The sequence below is a fragment of the Leuresthes tenuis genome, unplaced genomic scaffold, assembly GCF_036924035.1.
Source record: "Leuresthes tenuis unplaced genomic scaffold, fLeuTen1.0.hap1 SCAF_16, whole genome shotgun sequence".
NCBI classification, from domain to species: domain Eukaryota; kingdom Metazoa; phylum Chordata; class Actinopteri; order Atheriniformes; family Atherinopsidae; genus Leuresthes; species Leuresthes tenuis.
In genome coordinates this window covers 24,998,949-25,022,606 of record NW_027325370.1, presented here as the reverse complement: position 1 = coordinate 25,022,606, position 23,658 = coordinate 24,998,949, and the positions used below count along the sequence as shown (strand labels likewise).

The 23,658-nt window shown below is 39.2% G+C and overlaps 1 protein-coding gene and 1 long non-coding RNA gene across 10 annotated transcripts; one reads left to right on the top strand and one right to left on the bottom strand.

Moving 5' to 3' along the window:
- Positions 1-1,308: 1,308 nt before the first annotated feature.
- Positions 1,309-10,416, top strand: LOC140272504 (membrane cofactor protein-like). Of its 5 annotated transcripts, XM_072367993.1 has the most exons (14): positions 1,493-1,587; positions 2,020-2,060; positions 2,139-2,201; positions 2,295-2,483; positions 2,703-2,802; positions 3,006-3,079; positions 3,170-3,349; positions 3,434-3,616; positions 3,746-3,832; positions 5,469-5,495; positions 5,581-5,625; positions 6,408-6,459; positions 8,649-8,709; positions 9,350-10,416. In XM_072367993.1, exons 2-14 carry the CDS (start codon positions 2,036-2,038, stop codon positions 9,350-9,352), a joined length of 1,089 nt encoding a protein of 362 aa, XP_072224094.1. In that variant the 5' UTR covers positions 1,493-1,587; positions 2,020-2,035; the 3' UTR covers positions 9,353-10,416. The 5 variants fall into 5 exon arrangements, with proteins under 5 accessions (XP_072224096.1, XP_072224094.1, XP_072224097.1 ...); XM_072367995.1 differs by lacking the exons at positions 1,493-1,587; positions 2,020-2,060 and adding an exon at positions 1,309-1,470; XM_072367996.1 differs by lacking the exons at positions 1,493-1,587; positions 6,408-6,459 and having other exon boundaries at positions 1,889-2,060.
- A 387-nt stretch (positions 10,417-10,803) lies between these two features.
- Positions 10,804-22,766, bottom strand: LOC140272507 (uncharacterized). Of its 5 annotated transcripts, XR_011907923.1 has the most exons (5): positions 22,630-22,766; positions 21,133-21,170; positions 17,319-18,726; positions 12,800-12,859; positions 10,804-11,277 (listed from the first exon to the last, which is right to left on the bottom strand). It is a non-coding gene; the product is annotated as an uncharacterized lncRNA (long non-coding RNA). The 5 variants fall into 5 exon arrangements; XR_011907921.1 differs by lacking the exon at positions 22,630-22,766 and having other exon boundaries at positions 21,133-21,746; XR_011907924.1 differs by lacking the exon at positions 22,630-22,766 and having other exon boundaries at positions 17,319-17,770; positions 21,133-21,746.
- Positions 22,767-23,658: the final 892 nt, after the last annotated feature.

Here is a 23,658-nt window from a genome sequence, read left to right as displayed (position 1 = left end):
TATTTGAAAGACAGTTTGCAGACTTTATTTGTATAACCGAGTATTTTTCACTTAATGTGAATAGTGGCGAACAGACAGGCCACAATTACAGATTTATTACTTATACCCGTAGTTATTGAAAATTTTAGCAGAAAATGTAATTTCTGAGTAGCTGTTATAACACCTGAAGAAAAACAATTTCATCCCAAAGTGATATAGTGATATAGATTCAAAGCAAACCATTTAGTTTTTTCCCAAAAGTTGTTTGGGTAAACTTAGCTAAAAGAGGGATAGTGGGGTCAGTGTGGATCAATGAAGGGCTTTTCACATAATTAGTTGTTTGCTACTGTTAAAAAAGCTTTTAACTAACAAAAAACTAGTATACCAAACTGGTTGGAATTTGATTTATCCGAGTCTTTTCCGTGTGTTCCATTCAATGACATGTCATCTACAACAGTCTGTAATATTCAAGTTACAATCATATCGTTATATTTTTAGATATCTTATCATTTTGTATTGTTTCCATTTTATCCATTGTATTACAAAACTGTTATTTCAGTACAATAAACATTTTATTCTCTTAGACATTCCACACTTATTTTTTTTCTTTCAAGGTCATATTTTTTAAAATCAAGAAATAGTATGAAGACTTTCTGAATAAATTGTAGATTTTTTTGCGCTCATGTGATCGGTATGAGATCTAGAAGTAGAAAAATTGTGAGTGAGTGGACAGGATGTTCACTTCCTCAGATTTAATCAAATAGGCTTGACTCCGTTGTATCACTTTCCATTTTTGATGATTTGCATTGTACTACCGAAATGATGGGAAAGTGTGAACAGCCCACGTTCCGTTCCCCCATGTTTTCATTGGTAGGTTAGGCCAATGGCATTCTGATAATAGGCACTCTGTGCTCACCATAACGCGTTATAGTCTGCGTTACTCTTCTGTCCCTCTTCAGAGTAGTGTCATGATAAAATTGCCTGATAGAACAGTTGAAGGACTTTCTTCTTTTTTTTTTTTTTGTCTGACGCAACGTTTATTTCACGATAAACTGAGCCTGTTTGAAAATAACATGTTCACGGTCTTAAATTATGATTCAAATATTTATTTATTTTCTCGAATAGATGACATACAGTAACAGTAGAGTACATTTAACAAATGTGGTAGAAATTTTTAAATGACACAAAATGTTTTGTGAATGCATACAACTAAGATACCCGTGTCTTTCCACTAATTACCATTATAAATTCTCGCAGTATGTTCAGAGAGAGTCGTTTATGCGTACTTTTACGTCGGTAAAGCACATACGTCACTTCTGGCAACGCCCACTTCCCCGAAGCAGTTGAAGTGGTTAAACTAGTCAAGTCCGCGTCAACCACCGTGGTTCTTAGGGTTTTGTCGACAAGTTGGATACATCTGAACCTATTTGAACAGCTTTCTTTTTTTCGTCTAACCTACAAGAGAAGGGATAATATACATCGTAGTATCGGGTATATTTTGTGCGCGTTCATGGTGTCACCTAAGCTAACCTTTAGCTAGCTGGCCAAACCTGGAGCAATTTGTTGAATTTACCTGTTTATCGATTTTTACCAGATCGAGACATTCAGGTGAAATAAATTAACACAAATCTCCCAGGATCGAGTGGTAACTTCGGCATAGATCCTTTTAATTTTGAAGCTAATTCGGGATTACTGTGCTGTTAGTTTTGTGACGTATTGCCACCCAGTGTTTTGGGTTTAAAGCTTAAGGCTTAAAGCTAAATGCTTTACTTGTTTAGCATGGCCTGGAATGTCACGATTGTATAAGCTTTATTTTGTATGTCTATGTTTGCCGAATTTGCTATCGGAAACTGTGGTGGATTTGAAATTACGAAGTGGTTGCCAAATATTCATTTTAAATTAATTTGGTAAAAACAGATTAAATTTGTACAGCGTGCCATTTGTGAAATTGCGACCGGAATACCAGCTTTTGTAAAAAGTAAAAAAGATATTGAAACTGAATACTTTTCTTTATCTGTAAAATTGTTTATCTTAACCCAGACTACGCTTGGTTTATATGGAATTGTCAGTTTACTGGAGAGGTATTGACTCTTTTGGCTTGCATGGTTTCGTAACCAGTCGGCGATTCTGAGCTCTAACAATTGTTGTCTTGTTTTCAGATCCTGGGATGGGTGTAGCTGCCTTCATTCTACTGAGTCTTGGCCTTGCCATCACTGCTCAAGGTGAGTGCACTTTGTGACTGAGACCATGCGTGAATTTTCATTAATTGCTGTGCTCACCCCTCTGTTTCACTCGCTTGTCTATTTTTCCTGTAGCTCAAAATTGTACTAAACCTCAGGGAGGACCCGACATGAGTTTGACTGACGACTACATTTCCTACGATACTTTTCCTAACGGGACAAGGGTTAGATTTTCCTGTAATGTTGGATACACATCTGCAGGAGGGTCTCCATTCATCACTTGTTCTGAGGGCACTTGGACTGCGGTGAAGCTGAATTGCGAGAGTGAATATGATCATTTAATATTATCACTTAACTATACGTTGATATTCTTCACACTGGAGCAGCAAAATATGACTACCTAGTTAAACTTTGTGGTTAATTATATCTTACCACTATGAAAACGCTGTTTTATGTGACTAATTATCTGATGGCTACTCCTAAGTTACATTGTTCAGAAGTTTATAAGGGATGGTCTTAATCCTCTGAGATTTCTTGTTTCAGGGAAGAGCTGTGGCTCTGCTGGTGAAGTGGAAAATGGAGAAATTCACTATCCTGAGGGGATTGATTTTGGTGCAAAAGCTTCTGTCACTTGTAAACCCGGGTAAGTAATGATTCATAATGATCTCCATAATCTCCATAATTCAGATGATTCATGTTTGTAAAAGGAACAATAATGTTTCTTAAACAAAAATTGGCACCTAAAATGAAACTGCTTCCAATGGCAAGCAGCCCCAATGTTCAAATAAACAAATTCAGTTCCATATTGCTCTCTGTTATGGTTAATAAGTTCAAGTTATCTATCAGTTATGTTTTAGTTGGAAATTCAGAACTCAGTTGTGGTGACGGAGGATGGATGGGCAGGCTGCCTGTATGTGAAGGTGAGTAATCAGTTTGTTTCTACACGTCACAAACCTCATTAAACACTGAATCTCTGTTTCAAGTCTAATAGATGTCACTTTATTTTATAGTGGTGACATGTAGGCCTCCACCACTGACTGACAATGCCGTTTACGCGCCTGAGCTAGAAGTCTACGACTATGGAGGAGCTGTGGTGTACTCCTGTAACAATGGATTTATACTTAATGGATCAAGAGAATTAACATGTTCTGACAGTGGAATTTTCAGTCCTGCTCCTCCGAACTGTATACGTAAGCGTTTTGAATATTACCCTTATCCCACCTTTCTCAACGTGTCAGTGCAATCTCAACACTTTCCAATTTGCTTTCTCGAAGGGGTTGAATGTGAGGATGCCCAGATTCCCAATGGTGAAGTGAGCCTGGGTAGTTCTCGACCTCCACATGGACATAAGTCTTCGTTGACATTTGAATGTTCTAAAGGATATAAATTGATTGGAATATCTACTGTAATTTGTGAGATAAATAGTCAGTGGGTGCCTCCAATTCCAAAATGCGAGAGTAAGTGATTAAAAAAATGTACTTACACATGATCAGATTAATTAGATCATGCTTTGTATATCTAGATTTAAGTAGCAGGAACCACGGCACCTTATCTTTTTTCACTGTCCTTTTTATGTTTTTTTGCAGAAGTCATTATCCCAACTACTCCCACCACAACAACCACAACCACCACCACCACCACCTCTTCTTCTTCTGGCGGAAGGAAAACAACAGGTACATGTAGTCCATGTTTGAGCTCTTATACACCAAGCGGTGACCAGAGGCCCCCTGCTGGGTCTCCTCGTGTCGCCAGTGTCTGAGCAAAACAAAAGCACATTAACACACCACGGAGATGACCTCCAACTGCAGGCCAGGACGTACGGTCTGCAATAGGCTAAACTCTTCTGGGAAGGCTTTCCACAAGGTTTAGGAGTGTGTTTCTGGAAATTTCTCACCATTGTTCCAGAGGCGCAGTTGTGAGGTCAGGCGATGATATTGGACGAGGCCTTGCACTCTCAGTGCAAGAATTGACTTATTACAGGGGGGAAACCTATCACGGCACCACGCTTGAATTCACCGAGCTTCTGAGAGTGACCCATTCTTTCAAAAAAATATTTGTAGAAGCAGTCTGCATGCCAAGGTGCTTGATTTTATACATCTTTGTGTATGGAAGTGGAAGTGATTGGAATGCCTGAATTTGATTATTTGGAGGGGTGTTCCAATACTTTTGGCAATATAGTGTAGCTTGCCAGTGCAGAAAGGGGTCTTGGTATGTACATTATACAATAACAGAAGCAACAAGACTGCATATATTGATAAAGCCTAATAAATGACAATGAAGAAGTTTTTTTTCAGTAATATCTTTTGACTCATGATTATCAGTTGGTCTTTAGTTTCTTCTCTCCACGTGGACGTTTTGTGGCCATTTTTCTTGTTTTGGAGAAGTGAGGATGAGCAATGGAAAAAAAGATGGCTTGGTGTATAAGGGCCCTTTGGGCTCTCCCTTTTTGTTCAAAGTTTGAAGCTAAAATGTAGGGCCATGATAAGGCCATTTGGAGACAAGGAAGGCGTCAGGAACTTGTAATGGAAGTGGAGCAAATTTTTTTCCAAGTCATGATACGGTCTCATCATGCATTGTAAAGCTGTACGGTACCACATGAGTAAACGCTTAAGATGAGACTCGTGACCCTGATAGATGATCATTGTTTATGGTACAGTCACAATTCGCAGCATTTCAGGTTCATTGGACCTTGGCATTTATGTCCTATCTATCTATCGAGAGCTAAGAGGAGGCCACGCAGCTGCGCAGTGGGGGCTGAAATTTGAACTGATTTGAAAACATTCAGATCATCATGACGGATAAATAATGAACTGGTTCAAATCATTAAGTGTTTGTTTTATGTTTCTTTCTGGCATGCATCTGAAGTCCTGTGTTGTACCATGACCTAGCAGATATTTATTTCCCTTGATTGGCCAATCACAGACACACCCATATGGTTGTTTCCTGCCTAAGAAGTTTGTCATGATTTTCCTGAAAGTGACAATATACTGCAATGGCATTAGGTGAATTGCTCCTTATGACTTCATCTTCCATCAGCCATAGGTTTTAAGTTTGGTAAGAGCAGGTTTTTTATTTTCTAACTTCAGGATTAAATACTGTTGTAGCTCCTTCCAAATGTTTGTGAATCTCATTAGTTACGACACACTATCCGGTGCTTGTCGTCGTCTTATTATAATCGGACAATAATGTTGTGCTACAATGACATGTTTCCTTTCATCATTGCTAACACTTAATTGTTGTAAATATGTTCTAAGATGCAGTATAGATGAGTTTTTTTTTTAATCTTTTAACTCTACTTCTCTGTTCCAGTTGCTACCAGTCCGACGGATTCACACGGTAAGATGTGAAAAGAATCTTTAATGTTAAGTCATGTTTTTTGGACCCATTCTATTCCCAGCTCTTGTTTCTTGCTTTTCTACAGGTAATGGGAATGGCCTTGCGGTTGGGTTGGGTATTGGAGGAGTTGGTGAGTTTCATCTTCATCCCCAAACAGTATGTTTACAATGTGCAGAGATCATGTTGATTCAGATAAGGTCATTATGGCATCAGAAGAGTAGTTTGGTCATAACTCTATAAACTACGGAAATGCAGAGAAGCCATAATGTTCTTATTTAAATCATCTGACTCATTTGGTTTTACTATTTTAACCCCCTAACACTCCGGTCTGTGGGTAGTCAGTAGGATGTTTTTTTTTTTTGTACTTCTCTACAACTTAGATGTGTTCTACACGGCTGTTAAAAGTGACCCATTTACTGCTGCCAGTTGGGTTCCTTTAAAGTAAAAATGAACTATGGCAATGGGGTAGTGAAAGCAAAATTGTTTAACTTAATTGCTTTATCATTTGATAACCTTTTATCCAAGGAGTGTAAGTGTTGTTTGAACGCATTTTTATGAAAACATTTCCTTGTATGTTATATATCAGACTGGGATCTGACCTGGATGTGTTCTCAAAGCTAAAAAGTCCCAACGAAGGTTATCTTTACTTTTTTTTTCTTTTCTTTTTTTTGTCACACTCAAAATGAGTTTTGTTTGGGAGAAAAGGTTTAGATCAAACTTGAATTTGGATATGCAGTTGAATTTATTATTATTATTATTATTATTTTTTTTTACTAGAGTGACAGGGGGTTAAATACCACCACTGTGTATTACAGATGTTTGCCTTTTGGGCACTCAGCTTCTTCTTTTTTTTTTTTTTAAATCCTCATCTTCCAACATCTCAAATCTTTTTTTTTTTTCTCATCAAAATAGTTTTAGTTGCCATCGTTATATTCGTTGGATTCCGAGTCTGCCGAAAAAGAGGGTAAATTTTTGTTTTCTTTTCTCAGCTATGCAGACTAACTCTTGAAAAGGCTTAGCTTATTTTATGGCTTCTCCATCTCTCCTTTCAGCCCATGCAGTAACATTTTGCATGAGCTGTGCATTTTCTCTCTGTCTGAGCTTTCTGTGTGTCTGTTGCATGTTGAAATTTCATACATTCACAGGGATTTCTGGCAAATGCCTTTCTCTGTGTCGATGTTGTCATATGCATTGATGCAAGCACTCTCCTATACAGAGCTGTGGGTCACTCCAGAGTTCTGCCTCAAATATTGCATCAGGGTTTTTGATCACGTTTAAACCAATTTGAACGGATGCAATTCATGTATCGTGTCATTATCAGTCCTTCACATCCCAGTCCCTTTTTTTTTTTTTTTTTAATGAGTTGCTGAGGAGACCAGTTGCTGAACCTGTGGGTTACCAACCTTTTTAGAATTGGAGCTGTAGAATTGCTCGTGTTTTTTGCTCTTTCTCCCATGATTGTGCAGTCTGATGTCGGGATTTGACTTCCACGGGCACATTGTGCAGTGCTGCATTGTGTGAGGAAGAGTATTTACAAGTGAAGAAGTTTTCAATTGCTGCTGTTGCGTTTTTTTACTTGGGTATTGTTAATAGATGATGACAAGGCGTGATGTACCATGTGTTGTTGTTCCTCAAAGGTTGTATTTGCATCGCATCGAGACCTGTTAAGAACTACATGATTTTCATCTAGTTGAAAGTTGTTCATCGTTTTCACAGATTAAATCACGGTGGTGCATTCAGCATGGTTCTGTTTGGCAGGCTTTAGCCGATTCATTATTCCACTGTAGCTTATTAAAACCTTGCAAATTGTCAAGCAGCTTAGTATACAGTTTTTTTTTCAATAAGCCCTGTAAATTGGCCAGTGTGGATAAGAGGTGAACAAAGGAGGACTGATGCAGCGGAGGATGAAGGATAATGTTTAACGGCTAGAACCAACACATATTGCAAGGTAAGCAGGTGCCAGCAGAGGCTCAGGACGGGTTATTATGGCCTGGTTAGCAGGAGTTTCTGGGCTAAGGGCAAAGCTGTATAGGAAGGGTGGTCAACTAGAGGGGGACAATAATAAAAAAAAAAAAATGAAAGAAAAGAAAGTTAATTAGAATTATGGACACTGTTCATCCTTTTTGGCAAACCGTGAGGTCTACTGTTGCCTTTTTCTTACTTCATTTTTGTTATTGCTCCAATTTTTGGATTTCATCAGATGCCAAACAACATAATATCAGAATGAATTCTTGTTCAGCCACACTTAACAAAACTTTTGCTTGGCCGCTCGTAGGGCCATCTGATCAGATACTTTTTTGCAGACCTAAAGTTTTTCTTTTATTCTATTGTTTCCCCTTTACGTTTAAACTGTTTCATGACAACTGTCGCTGACGGCGCCGCATGAAAAGCACGTGCTCCATCATCTAGCACTAAACCTACTCATTTGGGAATCTTAAATGGATTAATTGAAAAGTGTTTTCTTGTCCCCATAGTAGCTTCGGATTCAGTTGCTGGCCCATTGGGTTTTCACAACTGCTGATATCATCTTTGAACAAAGGAAATGGGACCTTGAGCATGAGTCATGTAAACCCTTTTGTGCGCACATTAGTATATTGAGAAAAAGCATTTTGTTTCCTGTTTGGTCAGAGTTGTTTCTGTGTAATGGCTTAACTGGCTGTATAGGAGAGTTGCTTAAAAACACTGCACTCAATACCAGGTGTGACACAACCTCTTTTGAATATGTGAAATTGAAATGTGCATCACAACCTTTAGCAATTTATTGATTCTAAAAGATGCATTTGGACTTTAGTTTGAGTATACTGCATTCAATGCGTTAAAGCCTATCTTTGTCCCTAGCGATTTGTTTCTGCTGTTGAAAATTAACTGGTGGTATTTTGCATCCTATTGCAACAGCCACACAATTGTGGATGTTTTGGATCAAAGAAATGGACTGATAGCTGGAGGCTACTGTGTGTGTTTGTGGGCTCTTTATAGATAAGTGGTATGTTGTCTTGTGGGTGTTGCACTTTATTTAAACTGCTTAGACATGAGGCACCCACTTCACGTGTGGAGGTGCATGTTGCAAGTGTCTGTGGGTTGAATATTATTAAGTACTTTGTCTGCCTTGTTATACACGAGCAGTAATGTTGACCAGTCACTACTTGGTTACAGCCGTCATGGACGCAATACTGACAAAGCGGCTGCAAAACACGGAGAGGATGTAGCACTCGCGGTAAGAAGATGGATCTCCAAGCACAATTCTGTCAAATTAAAATATAAGTGTGTGGTGGTACAGGCAGAGGCTTTTTCATATTTCAGAATGTTTGTCTTTGATATACCCAGACCTGTCACAATGTTAAAACCACTTGCCTTACGGTGTAGGCCCAAAGCTGCTCTTTCTCCTCAGGGGATTAGGATGTGAACCCACTTGGGGGGTGTCTAGTAGTGTCTGAATATTGGATTTTACCAGGGGATGCTTTGTCCTGCGGGTTATTAGGTGGAGTTTCTCGTGGATACTCGATCTGATTGGGATCTGAGGAGTTCAGAGTCTTATTGAACTCCTTTGGCCCTTTGTTATGTTACATAACCCTGAGACCAACAAGCTCCAGCAGAACACTTTCTTATAGCAAAATATTAAATATTGACATCACTCATCGGTGGATTTAATGTTGTGGCTGGTCTGTTACTTCCTTTAGATCTTGTATATCTTTATTTTCTTGCAGATTTATTGTGCTCCCATTTTCCACATTACCCTTGGCTGCTACCTCATCATTTGGACAACTGCCGTTTTATTTCTTTTTTTGTTTGTTTAGGTCTGTAAGCCTTTCATCTAAAAGTTTAATTCATTTTTATTTGATTACTTTGATTCACAGTAAGCATCGCAGTCCTGTTGGTCCAACATTACTGGATGTAAAAATGACTTCTTAAGAAGATGGAGTTGCCACGGACCAATCATCGAATGTACAAGACCTCCACGTGCAATGTGGAATATTTGAAATGCTTTGGAAATTTGCACCTGAATGAGATTCAAACGGCAACAAGTTGAATTCAATCCTTAGTTCATGCTTTAAGCGGTACATCTGCATCTCTGATAATAAGTTAGAGCTTTAATAAGCCACTAATAACCACTTCCTGTTTGAATTTCCTATTCTGGTCACTAATGAACTCCTCTTGATTTTAAAAATGTTTGCATTAGTGTACAGAACACAGCTGAGCATGAGCTTCATGACCAAATTAAACCAGAGTGTATGGGTAATGACTTCAATGAAGTAATTGGATAAAATAATAATTTAAGACTAACAAGAAATTTGTCTGGTTTTAGTTTGATGCTTAAGATAGTGTTGCTGTGACTACTCAGTAATGCCCGTTTTGTACACTTTAACTGGTGGATACCACAGATGGTTTCGTATGTGTTGAACAGAACTTCTGAGCTGATGAATCAGACTTTCGTTTTATAGAGTGGAATGTTTAAAACAGTCCCTCATATAGTGCCTCAAAAAAAGTACAGAACCTTCTTTTTTTTTAGTGTGTTAGATGTATGTTTGTAAATCGCCTTCATGTTGCAGGGATTGGGTGAAGGTGACTGATCACCCACAAATTCAGTGTTTTATGGTGGGGTGTGAGCTTCAACTAAGTAAGTCACAGAATTACATTAAAGATGTTAATCTTTTTGATCAGAAAAATTCAGGTTTGATTATTGCTCGAAAATGGATAACTATTGAATTGGTGTACAACTTTCTCCAGAAAAGAAAGAGTCATAATCGTATCGTATCTGTGATCACATAAAGATCTGTTGAAGAGGATCTTTGAAAAATTTTGCACTTGCTTGGGATTTTATTTATTACAATAATGCCTGTCAAATGGTATTGTATGGAGATATTTGTAGATTGTATGTTTTCTTTTTGTAATCAGCTTACAAAATAAGAGTGAAGAAAAGAAATGTCCTGCTCATAAATAAATTGGTATATGCAGACGTACTAAAACAGACTTGCTGCTTGGCAGTGGGTGATCATTGAATTTTCTCTTCCTGCATTTAAATGAAAAATTTCTGTTTGTAATTTATTGTATCTTCTGCTTGCTTCCAGTGCAGAGATAACGCCTTTAAAAAGGATGATCTAAAGTTGATATCCAAAGCTACATGCTGAAAAATGGCTTGTGTCTAAAATAAAAACAATTGAATAGATGATATTGCAGTGCCACCTTGTGGCTGAAACATGAACATAAATATTCTCAAAGGAAAAGGATTTTGAAAATGATGCAGCTTTCATAAACTGTCAACTTTGGTGAAATAAAAAGGAGTTGTGATTTACTGAAGTTTGTTTTACACTATATTTTAATACAAAATTGCTTTCTTTGGTAATGTTTGGTAATTCGAGTGAGCAGAGAGTAGCTGGAAAATCCTCAAGGTAAGACGAGATCTGTCCTTCACTGTAACCGATTTCAAATGGTGCTAGAAATAGGAAGCGGACTCTGAACACCAAAAGAAATCAGTCAACCTTGGAGATAGGACAAGGAGCTTGAAATGTCAAAACATCACTGTAGACGTTGAGGTTTGTAGCTCAGTGACATGATGCTTGAAGCGTGATGCGTTCCAGGTGACGTCTCTCTCTTCATTGGACGCCTCTTGTGACAAATGCCACATGTTTGGTGCTGGAGCAGTGGAACACACTTCCCACCCCAAGAACACTGATTTCAAATGGTGCTAGATAGATGACAATACTCTAAGCCACCATCTGAAACCAGCTTCTAGGAGGGGCATCTCTGATAGAAGGCATCATCAATGTGTAAGACTTGGTGGAATCTAGAAAGGGATGGAAAATGAATAATAAGTAAAATTATTAATTATGTGCAGAAAATAGCTTACGACAGTAAGTGTTGTCCATTAGAGTGGATGTGATTAAGGGAGAGGTTCCAATGGACTTCCTTGGGGTAGATTAAAAAAACATTTAGGTTAGGCTCATTAAAATTATAAATGGAAGACGATGCAGTCTGGTAAGCAGATAGACTACTGGTTTGACATCAACATGTACTGTAAGCTGATGAGAATCAGTAACTCTGATATGGCTGAAGCCTGGGACATGGCTCAGTTTTAAGGGCCACATGGAATTAAAATATTTAAGATGGTCTCAAAGAAACGGGGTTGAATCTGGGGCAGACTAGGGTGCATGTAGCTAATCTAGGTCCATTATATTCTCTGAAGTCAGCTCCACATTTAGAGATGACTTTTTTTTTCAGTGACCTGTTCAGTTGTTTAGTGGAGCACATTATCAGCCACCATTCTGTATGAAAGGGAAAGGAAAAGGAAAAGGAAAGGAAAGGAAACCTGCCTGAATCAGGCTGTAATGCCTAAAAGTGAGTGGGTTAAGTGATCACGTTTCAAAATGATGATACTGTTACCATCAAGTGTCCCCCTTAACCATTTGTGCAAAGATTCTAATAATTGTTGCCCAAAAGGAAATTAAAGAACGCAAAGAAGTATTTTTTTCATTGCTTTTTTTTCCCTCAGGGAGGACAGTAAAGGGTTCAACTAAATGTTGAATGTAAGATACAGTTCTAAGATACTTCTGTTTTGATGCTGCTGACATAAAATTGTAAGAAATTCTTAAAAAGGTTCTCTAGATGAGGGAGCAATGGATTCCACTGAATCTTCTGTGAGTCACTAAGAAAACTGGAAGAATGTGAATTTTTGCATTGACTAAACATCCACGATAAATGACTCAAACTTGCATGACATTTATAATGGTTCCCTGTTTCAGTAGGGGAATTTGACCTCAGTAATATATGCGGTGTTAAGTCCTGGTTCATTTGGAAGCTTTGACAAAAATAGGACAGTTAAATATTTGTACCAATGCATAACAATGTGAGGGGCTGAATTAACAAAAGCCACAGTGAGCTTTGAATTGCATTGTCTCTTATCTTGTTTTTGATGGAACCATGATTAGGGTCCAAGGCATCTTACCAGCATCACAGAGACAGTAAGAGACCTTCAATCTAACGCACTCTGGGATGGCTCACTGTCAGGTTTGTGCCTGAAAGGATAGTATGATTCACAGGCCTGGCGCAGAAAGCACAAGGAAGGGAAGCAGATGAAGCGAGAAAAATGAGCAAGAGAGAAAGATGAAATGGAAAAACACAGAAGAGCACCCAAGCACCTCTCAGTCTCAGTCTTTTTTGTCTCTTACACACCCACACGACCGATCTGATATTTGATCCAAGCTTTGTGGATGTGTGAAGGGCCAAACAAGAACAGCACACAAAAAATGCTGCCTCTGCATCTTAAGTCTTTGACATACAGACTCACCTGCTGACATACACAGACATACCTAAATGAGTCCTCTTCTGTCTCATTTGGTAGAGGATGATAGTACGTTGTTCTCCAGCCACTACAAGGAAAAAGAAGGGAAGTGGCAGTCAATAGCTAGCAGTGAGAGCCATGACGCAGAAACACAGCTACAATGCACCTGAGGGTGGGGCAGAGACAGGTAGCGGCCAGTTCGCTGACTTGTTGCCAAGAGCTTCAACAAAGTACAAACCAACCAACCATTTCAAATTTCCTTGTTTTTTACAGCCAACATACAGGTGAAGAAACATCTAAAAATTAATTGTCTTATTTCAAACACTCCAGAACCCACGCTCAGTCTGCCATAATGCCTTCATGTTTTCAACGACAACTCCCACAAATACTTGAAACGGATTAAAGCCAAATCAAGCAAGCCTAGTTCTAGCTTCAAAGCATCATTTGCAATTTTACTTTGAATTCCACAATTAACAGGAAGGACAAAATCCCCACGGCATTTATAAGGCTTTATCAGACCTCAGATGGGCCAAGCCAAGCCATTTTTGTGTGACTAAGTTGAATTATATGCCTTTGAGTCTGTTTGCGTGGTAGCCACAGTGACGGCTCTGATCAGAGGGCCTCTGTATCCGTAGGTGTCTGGTTCCTTTGCTTGGCTGGCTCAACCCAACCCTGTCAGCTTTCTTTTTCGGGTTGTTTGTTGCTTGTGTGCCACTGAACCTGTTGTGTAATGCTTATAAAAGATTTAAAGGGACAGGAGGCCTTGAGAGGGTAATCAGAAACAGACTCACAATGGAACAATGGAAACTCATACAAATAAACAGTAAGTATATATTTACAGAGAAATTGAAATGTAGTAAGCAGGAAGTTGCTAAGCGTAAACAGAGAAATGTGCAGGAGAAGCAGTTCGGTAGCTTACGGATATATTTTTAGATGTTTAGTTTGCTGCGGAAACATTAATGTTCAGTGGAGCTTGAATGTTTGCGAGCCCTTCAATCTCTACATTTCTGTATAAGTGTGATATAAACATCATGGCACAAATAAGATTGCTGAGAACCTCAGAACCACACTCAAGACAGATTTTGAACAAACTCAGGACCAGCATCAGCCTACCTCGGAGTGGTCAACACTCCACTCCAAGAAAATGTTGTGTGATAATCAGCAAGGAACCCAGGACAACTTCTAAGTAAAATACTGCTCTTACGTTGGCTAACTTTGATATGCATCAGTCCATCATTTGCACAGCATGTTTGGAAGAAGCATTTTCTTCCCAAAAAGAACACTACTGCTCAGCAGCAGTTTACTACATTTTATGAAAAACATATCAAAAGGCTGGTAGGAAAACACAAAATTCCAGAAGAAGAACCTTATTTTGCCTGTGAAACATAGTGGTGGTAGTGTCATGATTTGGGCCTCTTCAGCTGGATCTTGGACAAGACGTCTTGCCTTTATTTACAGAACAATTATCTGAAAAACTGTGCAGGACAGCTATCTGTAAATTGAATATCAACAGAAAGAGGACCTTGCAGCAAGGCAACACTGCAAATTCATCGTTCTATCAAAGATCATGAAAACATTCCAGAGAGTAAAGTTTTTTCTTCATTTGTTTAATTAGCTTTATCCACTCTTTATCCACTTTTGGTAGTTATTTTACAACATAATTATGCAGAAATTTATAAAATTCTCAAGGGTTCACAACCTTTTTTTTTAAGTCCCACTATATAATGAATCTATAGTCTAATTAAAATAGATGATGTTGACGAGTGACCTACACACACATGGACTGGTAGACTAAATGTACTGTTTAGCCATAGTGATGAAATGAATTGGAGAGTACCGTCTTTAGCACTGATGCTAAACAGTCATCTTCCTTTCAATTTTTACTAAAGAAAAATCAAAGGGAACTGATGGTGTAAAGTATGTCATACCGTCAGCACATTTAAGAGAGAGACAGACAGAGATGCTGACTGTAGAAGCTGGAGCTGCAATGCAGACTACGGGTAGCCACAAATGCCGTCTGAGAAATGTAGTATCTTCTGGAAACTAGACTTCACGCCAGAGGAACTTGAAAACCTCTGTCTTCCAGGAACTTAAACCCGCAGCAGCTTTGCTTTTACTGATAGTTTAGGAAAGAGGAAGGCCTAGGTTCTGACATTAAGTTATGCGCCTTGTATTGAGAGAATTCTATTCTATTCTTTCAAGAATAAACAAGTCATTCCACAATAGTATACACCACAATGAAGTGCTTTTTTTTATACTGTAAAACCTTAGTGTCACAGAAAATTGCTTTCCAACCAATCAGAGATTGAACACCAGCTCAAAGCCAACCTTAGCCAATAAAGTACTGCTCTGCAGCTCTTAGAGGCAGGGAAGCTCATCTTGTCCAATGAGAATCCAGCTTTGGTATGAAGGCCGGTGATGCAGCAGTGTTAGGAAGTCAAGTCCAGTGCATGTGAACTGGAGAGAGGCCAAAGCAGAGTCACAAAGAAAAACAAGGTAAACAACTTCTCTTTTTCCTCTGTGTCAGTTTCTCTCTGAGCTCTCTCTCCACTTTCTATCTCTGATCCTGAGCCACGACATTTAGCCCCCTCTGTTTGTCCCTTTATCTCCAGGGATAGACAGACAGACAGATAAACAGACAGAGGATGAAAAGGAGAGGTACAAGCTGTGTACTGCTGGGAGAGGAGTCCAGCCCAGAAACGACTGCGTCACTATCTGTGTCTCTCCTAACTACGCAGAAACAAATGTGTCTTGGGAGGGGTTTATGCCAAATCCCGGTGGCTCTTTAGGGTGAAGACAAATCACAAGACAAACATAACACTAGTCACAGACTGTTATCTGTTTACAACGTACATCAGGATCCCAAAGCACACTCTATTTTGAAGTCTTCCTGCCCCTTTGAATGCTCATTCTCTGCTTAAACTTCAGCAAGAGTTAACCGAATGAGTGGGTCAGCAGTCAACGCTTTGAACAGAAACATAGATTTACATATGTGGCGAGAAAAACAGCTGAATCCAATAACAAACGTATGTAATTGCGTTTAGTTTGCTGTACGTTGCACCTGGCTGTATCTGCACACTTCAATAACAGTGTATTCCATGTGTAACAGTGTTTCCTATTAGGGTCAGACAACACCGCGCTTGATTGTATGGACGATTTGCACCTATATAATCATTACGTTTTCCTTGAGGTGATGGTGGCAAAAAAAACCAACAACAAAAAAACTAAAAAAAGACCAGCCACAAAAAAATGTTGTTCAAATACCTCAATAATTCTAGGCAAAACATTCCTGACTGAGCTTCGCTGTGATATTAAGAGCCTTCCAGAATATTCTTTTGTTAACCCTTTGGTCGCACCTCTGCCCACCCGGCACCACCTTACCATGCTATCAAAACAAGACCAAGTAAAACTGTGTCACATCCTCAGCATCCATGTTGAAACTCAAGTACCAGTTTACTGGAACTAAGCTGCACACACACACACACACACACACACACACACACACAGACACACATTTAAGCAAAGACAGGCAGAGCACATCAAAACTACCAAGGAGGAAGAGGAAGCGGAGGAGGAGAGAGCCGAGGCCGTCCGAAACCACCGTGTCCACTCCAGGTGGAAAATGACTGGCGATGACGATGGGCTTCTGTTATCTCAGCTTCTGTTTCTCCCGACATGAAAAAGTGACGTAGCAGCTGATCCAAAATCACTCTCACTCTCTGACTTGCTCTCTCTCCCTCTCTGTAGCTCCCCTTCTCTTCCTTTCTGCTCACCACTGGAACACACGCACGCTTTATTTTCATCTTGTTGCAACAGCAGAACTGCTATGAGATTGCTACTTCCAACTCTCAACGCAGAAAAACAGAACAGACCCACACAAGTGCGTATGTACGTGCGCGTTCACACTAACACACACACACAGCTGTGCACACGCGCCCATGATCACACTATTCCTCTTCCTGAGTGTGACGCAGCACTTAATTCTCTGTGCTTTTATACCACTGTTGTGGCTACACAACGCAGCTTCTTGATCAGAATGAGCCAGAAACACACTTGCTAGCTGCCACAGAGGGCAAGTGAGCATAAGCAGACTGCAGTTAAAGGGACCCTACCCCCACGGTTCCCAGTCCCCCACTCTGTGACGTGGCTGTGTCCCCAATTCCCCCCATGTCCCTTTATAACTGGGTCTCTCCCTCACCGCTGCACTCCTCTCTGGCACTTTCCTCTCTGCCTTAGCTAGAGACACACTCCGCTACTCTGTCTGTGAGGCTGAGCTGACTGAGCCTCCTTGATCACCTGACAACCCATTGGTTTTAAAGGCACATCACCAGCGAGTATATTAGTTGCATAAGCACTCAGATCGTCTTTTGCCTTTTTTTGTTTTTAAAAAAAAAAATACTGTCTTATATCTGAATCTGGATCACATGGAATATTAACACTCTGGTTACTGTTGCTGCGTGACTCTCCTGTAATACCCTCATGTTGGTAATGCAGTGATTTGCGGCATTGAATGTGTGTTAGCCACGTTCTATGTCATCGTGTTTCACCTGCAGTGTGAAGCAACGACAACTGCGTACACACTTCCACGAACAGGCCTACCACATTTGCTTCCTCTTCAGTGTTGGTGACCACAGATCTGCCCGAAAGAAAACACAGCACACTGATTCATCTACAGTTTCTACCAAAACTAATATTGTTTTTGGTCAAGTTAATCCCACATATTGTAAGAAGCCAAACAAAAATGTGCTAAACTTCATCAGGGGACTCGATATTCATGCAAGGGTAATGCTGTATCAGAAGTAGACCAAGAAGGCGCTGTGCCTTTAAAAGGTTTGAGTTCCTGTCTTATAAATAGTCTGTTTTGGTTCAGTCAAACTTAAGCAGAGTTTATTTTAAGAATTTGGGTTACAGTTTATGTGATTGCTCGCATACCTTGATTGGACGATTCTTCGTCTCTAAAGTAAATGGGAAAGTGGCACTGCAGGGAGAAGAAGAAAATCTAAACAGATTTAAACAAGAAAAAAAGAAAATAATTATTTCAGAAACAACATTTATAAAAACTCTGGGGGAAAGGGCTAATGAATCAATGCAAGTGCCACTAACAAGACTAAAAACTGTGTCCAGAGCTGCAACAAGAGGAACAAGCTTGGTTCTGTCTCTTTTATGAGCTTGTCTGTTCTCAACAAGGCTGTGCCTATTAGGTCTGTCTGCATTTCAGAGGAATAAAGTTCTCTTTATGCGCTAAGCTGAAACAAAAGCTTTGTTTCAGAAGACAAAAGGTAAATAAAGCTATTGTCTCTTTCAGTTCTCCACCACACCTGTTTTTCATAGATATAGCACAATATGGAAATCCAACAAGAGCCTTCATAAATAATTCATCTTTGATTCAAGGAAAAAAAATAAATCAAATCTTCCACACTTTACAATGTGTATCTAGCTTGTATCTTTTGACTGCAGCCGGAATGCAGGAACTTGAACTGTAGTCAACTATATTTTCAGGGTGTTTTTTTTTCAGAAGCAGCATACTTTCACTGGTTCCCTGAACGTTATAGGTTTACGAATAGTTCAAGGACTATGTTGAGATATTGAAGAATAAACTACTTCACTTTTTTGGTATCTTAAACTTTCCATTTTCCCCCAGTTACACATCTAGATTTTCATCCTGCATTTCAAGTAGTCATAAATTTTCTTCTCCAAAGTATTTGCACCTCATGATGTCCCGATTCCCCACAGGAGCCTGAGAACGTCAAGCTTAACCTTAACAGACTAAGAGTGGAGAGGTTTGCTAAGAGAGTCAGCTTTCACCCTCCAGCTATAAGGAAAATGAAAAGGGATCTGAGGGATCAAAGCCTGTTTTCTCTTTGCAGACTGGTAGATGGTGGAGGGTATTGATCTGTGGATTGAGGTCTATCTGCTCCTCCAGGATGAAGATGTCCTCGGTGTATGTGAGCAATCCTAAGCGAGACAAGTACAATAACATCATGGAATACAAATGCAACTTGAACTCCTGGCTTAATTTAGCGCTTGAGTAGGTTGGCTATTTTTCAGCTGCCTTCTTTAAGTTCTATAAACTAAGAACTTTAGATACTTGCAAACGATTAAAACTTAATTTGATTCGATTAAAAAAGGGATTCAAAATTCTAAGAAAGGGATCCAATCAAAAGGGTCTTCCTGTTAGAGTAATAAATAATTATATAATTGAATGTATTATATCAATAATTATTTTACTCCACTGTCATTGTTTTTATTTATTATTTTTGCGGTGCATGACTTGACTGTGTGCTGCATATGTTTTAGTGTTAGGCAAAATAGGGCAAGCGAGTGCCCTGCCGTGGGGGTATGGTACATGTCCATGCCCAGGGGCCCATTGTTACCCACCTATGGGTAAAATAAAGCAAAACACTAGCCCAAATCCAAAACTATGAACACGATTGGGAAAATCATCAATACCTTGAAGGTTCTTTCTGACCAAAAAAATTTAAAAAAAATCCAAAGACTTGATTTAATCCAGGCTGGACAATCAAATGGTCTTAGAAACTACACCTGAAAGAGGCTGACACCAAACAGAGGTGAAAATCAAACTTTGTTGTAGGACAAAATGAAATACATTTTTGAAAAGACCTTGAAGTGGTGAGTAACATATGTCAGTGTGAAGATTATAAATTAGTCCTGCCTTGAAATATAGACCTCTGAACCTTGACCTCAGTGCAATTTGGAAGACTTGTTAATCATTAACAGAAGAGGCTAAAGATATGGGACCAACTGTTATAGAGAGCTCTTGACTTCAGCTATGTGAGTATACCCATATGGATGTAGCCATCAAGTGGCAATCAAATATGGTAAAAAATAAATTTTCTTCATTTTCACAATTGCATATTTAAAATCTGATCAAATAAATGTGTTTTCCACCCCTTTAAATCTCCCCCTGTACTCTGAATTTAGTATTTACCACTCCAAATGATAAGAAATACGACCATTTTTAAAATAGACTACAATTCCCTTGTGCTGTGTATTGTATCTGATACAAATTAGCACCATATTTGTAGTTCTTCTAAGATTGCAAGTAGAAGTAGGGTTTTGAGTAGGGTTTTAAAAACATATATCTACTGACTATATCTAGTATATCTAGTGGAGCCGAATCAGTAATTACACTTCATCTACATGATTGATGTTTAAAAAATGTAAAGATGTTGGTTTATGTTAGATATTCTAACTGTTATTGTAGAAATGTGGTTTTGGGTTATCAGTTTCTTCCGTTTTGCAAAGTAGGGTTGTGAAAACATATCTACTAAATATATCAAATATCCAGTACGGCCAAACTAGTAATTACACTTCATCTATATGATCAATACAAAGAAAAATTAAATAAGTTTATTTCAGATACTTTTAGAGCCGCATCGTGTAATTTTTCTCATAAATATAACAAATATGTTGTACATCCAAACTAATAATTATACTGTATATACATAATAATTACACTATATATAGCTACCCACAAAATATATGTGTATAACCTGTAAACACATTTTTACTCCAAAACTATTCAGAACCTACAACATGATAAAATAATATATTTATCATGAATATATTATGAGAGATACACTTTTGGTCAATAAAGTTGGAGAAAAAACCCCCCACATGCCTGATAACAGGCCTTCTCCCCCTACTGGCTCACTGAAATAATGGCTCACTGATAGAAATGGTTGCTAATAGTCTTCTGAGCCTACCAGTAGATTTAGTAGGCCCCTACTAACCCATATAAATGGGACTGATGTGTGCTGATAATGTCCATTGAATAGACTGATAACAGTCAAATCGGGTGGTTAATTTTAGCCATGTCATCTATCAGCCATGCCTGTTCTACTTCCTAACCTTAATCCCTCTCTTGGAAATATGCCCAGTCAGCTCCACAGACATTGTATTTGGCTATGATGGGAAGAATGGGCAAAGAGCCTAAATCACAATTGCAGTCACATTATCATAAGGGGAAAAGAAAAAATATTGTTATACATTATTACCTGATGAGCAGGAACCATTCACGAGCAGTTCTGAAGCATTATGCACGTTATGTTGAAAGAGGAGTTATATCCTCAGCAGGTCCTGAGTAAATTCCATTGTTTCAGAATAAAAATGACCTTCATACGGACATAACATGACACTTGAGTACGGATCAATTGAAAACTTTTGGAAGTATGTGTTTGTTTTCCATTTATGGCAGCCCATAAACCCTGAGTATGAAAACCTCAGCTGTTACTCGGCCATGGCTTTTTGACAATAATTGATCAAAACAGTGAGCTGTTGTGCCATTTGTTCTTCGGGCAGATGTTATAGGTTTGTGTTTGCTGTGAAAGGTGCTCTTACCTTTCTTGGAAATTTGAAAGCGATGCTTTCATTTCCCTCTGCGAAAAGAGGGAATATTAATCCACATGGCAAGCATTTTTATATTCTCATGTTACCTCTGTTATTTCCACTTAAATCTCTTCTTCCCTTTTTTATACCCTATTCTATCACAGAGTTGAATTCTTGCTCATGCTGTTCCTCCAACTCAACCAGAGTGCAGTCAAGACATGTCACAGCATTTTTTTTTCGAAAACACAACAGACTGATAACAATTTTTATTGTCATCGTGTACATATCTATATTGTATATGTAAATGGAGGAAAACATACATTCACCTGCTCTCCACCCTAATTAAATCGTGCTGCATCAATTATGCTCCATCAATACATCCGACTCATTCCAAGAAAACAGCTCTTGATACCTCTGCTGATCCAATGCGATCTCGGTTTAAACTTTGCACAAACGCGCCACCCGGTGTCAAAGAAGAGTACTGCTTTCTGAAGGTTTGTTTACATCAGGAAAAAAAAAGTGCGTATGACATAGAAACCTCTGGATGGATGGAGCTGAGTCAAGGTGCTGGCACAACACACACGCACATTATAAATAAACAATAAAAACGAGCCTTTGGAAACAATCAGTGATCTATTTAAAAATTTTTTTTAAATTAATCAACCAAATCAAGGATCAATTTTTACAAAAATATGTCTTATGTAATTTTAACTTTAAGCATATGGACATCATAAGACGTCACAGTTTGAATGCAGTGGGTTCAGCTGGACAAACAACATGACACTTTTAGGCGCAATATCACACAAAATTCCTGACAATTAGTAACTACACAGCGTTCCATTTGGGAATCAGATGTTTGGATGGCAAGTGTCTCCCCTTCTTCTGTAAATTCAATCTAAACTTACCGGTTCTGTCACTGACCCACTGTTCTGGAAGCTGAATGACGCTTTTAACAATTGGGATGTGCACAGAAATTAAAAGAATACGCAGAACCGCGTGGATGCACGGAGCGCTCACTCTTGTGGTAAATCGAAGTGCGCAACATCCTCCTGCAGTAAGCATCCCGCGCGCCTCTCCATCCCACCCTCTGCCCCTCGCGCTGCCTCCAAGGAAAACGAGCACACATGTTTTCATGAGGACGAGTCTGTGAGCAAATATCTCGGCTAGTTTCCGGATAACGTTGGAAAACAATGTTGGAAACTGCGCACTACGCTGTAGTTGTCAAATCATGTCCGTGCAAGTTTTTAAAAAATACTTTTAATAAGAAAGAGGCTTTTTTTTTTTTTTACTAATTGGAGAAAAATGACAGCAACGTTTGACCACACTTGAAATGTGTTACATAAACACCGTGCTGGAAAGAAGCAAATGGGAGCATGTTACCAAACATCATTACGACAGCACCGCCCACCACTCACGCACTAACCTATATATTCATATAGATACATGATGACCGGGGTAGCTTGTGGATGTTTGGAAACAGTTTCTCTTGGAGCAGATGAAAATACTTACCCGCTGCGTGTCTGTAACATCTTCGGTCCCGTCACTGTCACTTATTCGCTGCCATGACTTCCCATCAATCCCCCACCTCCCCCCGCCTAAGTTGTTATTGAATCCAGAGTGGTCCCCTGCCCTCCTGAAAACCCCTGTCCGTCGACAATTTCACAGCGAAACAAGTACACCACGCCCACTCGCACACACCCCCGTTTCCTGATAGGACGTCACTCCGAATCGCGTCAACGGGATCACATGCTTCTGACGCATGTTTACAAACAGCTACAGAGCGGAAAGCTGGCTCGAGCGAAGCGAGAGGAGTCGCTTCGGATAACTTCCGGTTTTGGTTTAAGCGCCGTCCTGTTTCCCTTTTCAGCGGAGCGGCGGTGCCGTGGCTCGTTTACAGTATTGCAGGCTTCAGGAAAACGCTCCAAGCCAATTACGATATAGTTTAACAGTCTGTGTTGTCTCTCTAAATTTGCCTCATATCTGTGTGATGCAAATTAGAACATGAAGTGACGTCGTTGGAACAACAGACTGATAACTGAAATCTTTTTATCCAACTGGATTAATTTCAGTCAATTGGACGATCATTGGGCTGCCTGTAGCAACTGCTTTTGTGACGCTTTCGTGACATGTGCCTGACCTGTCTTAATGCGGAAGTTCACTTCGATGTCAGAGTTTACATCCCTCCTTATTGTTTAATACTTTTAACTGTCCACTTCCTTACCATAATATTATTATTATAGTCAGTGGAAATGTTTGCATCACAAAAGCACATTTAGAATAAAGTACACATATTCTGATAAAGTATATTAGTGGACCTAAATTTACTTGCATGATAGAAAGCTTGATTTAAAGGAGATATGTTCTGCTGTTTTTCATTCAAGTTGACCTCATTCATTCATAAGGTCTCAAAATGTCTTCAAGATGCCTTAGTCAAGACACCATGGAGAGACGGTCCATCACACCCTTCTTCCACCCTTGATTTGCACCTCTATTCACACTGTCCTTTTTTAGGACAGGGAGTCACCCACTCACTCTGAG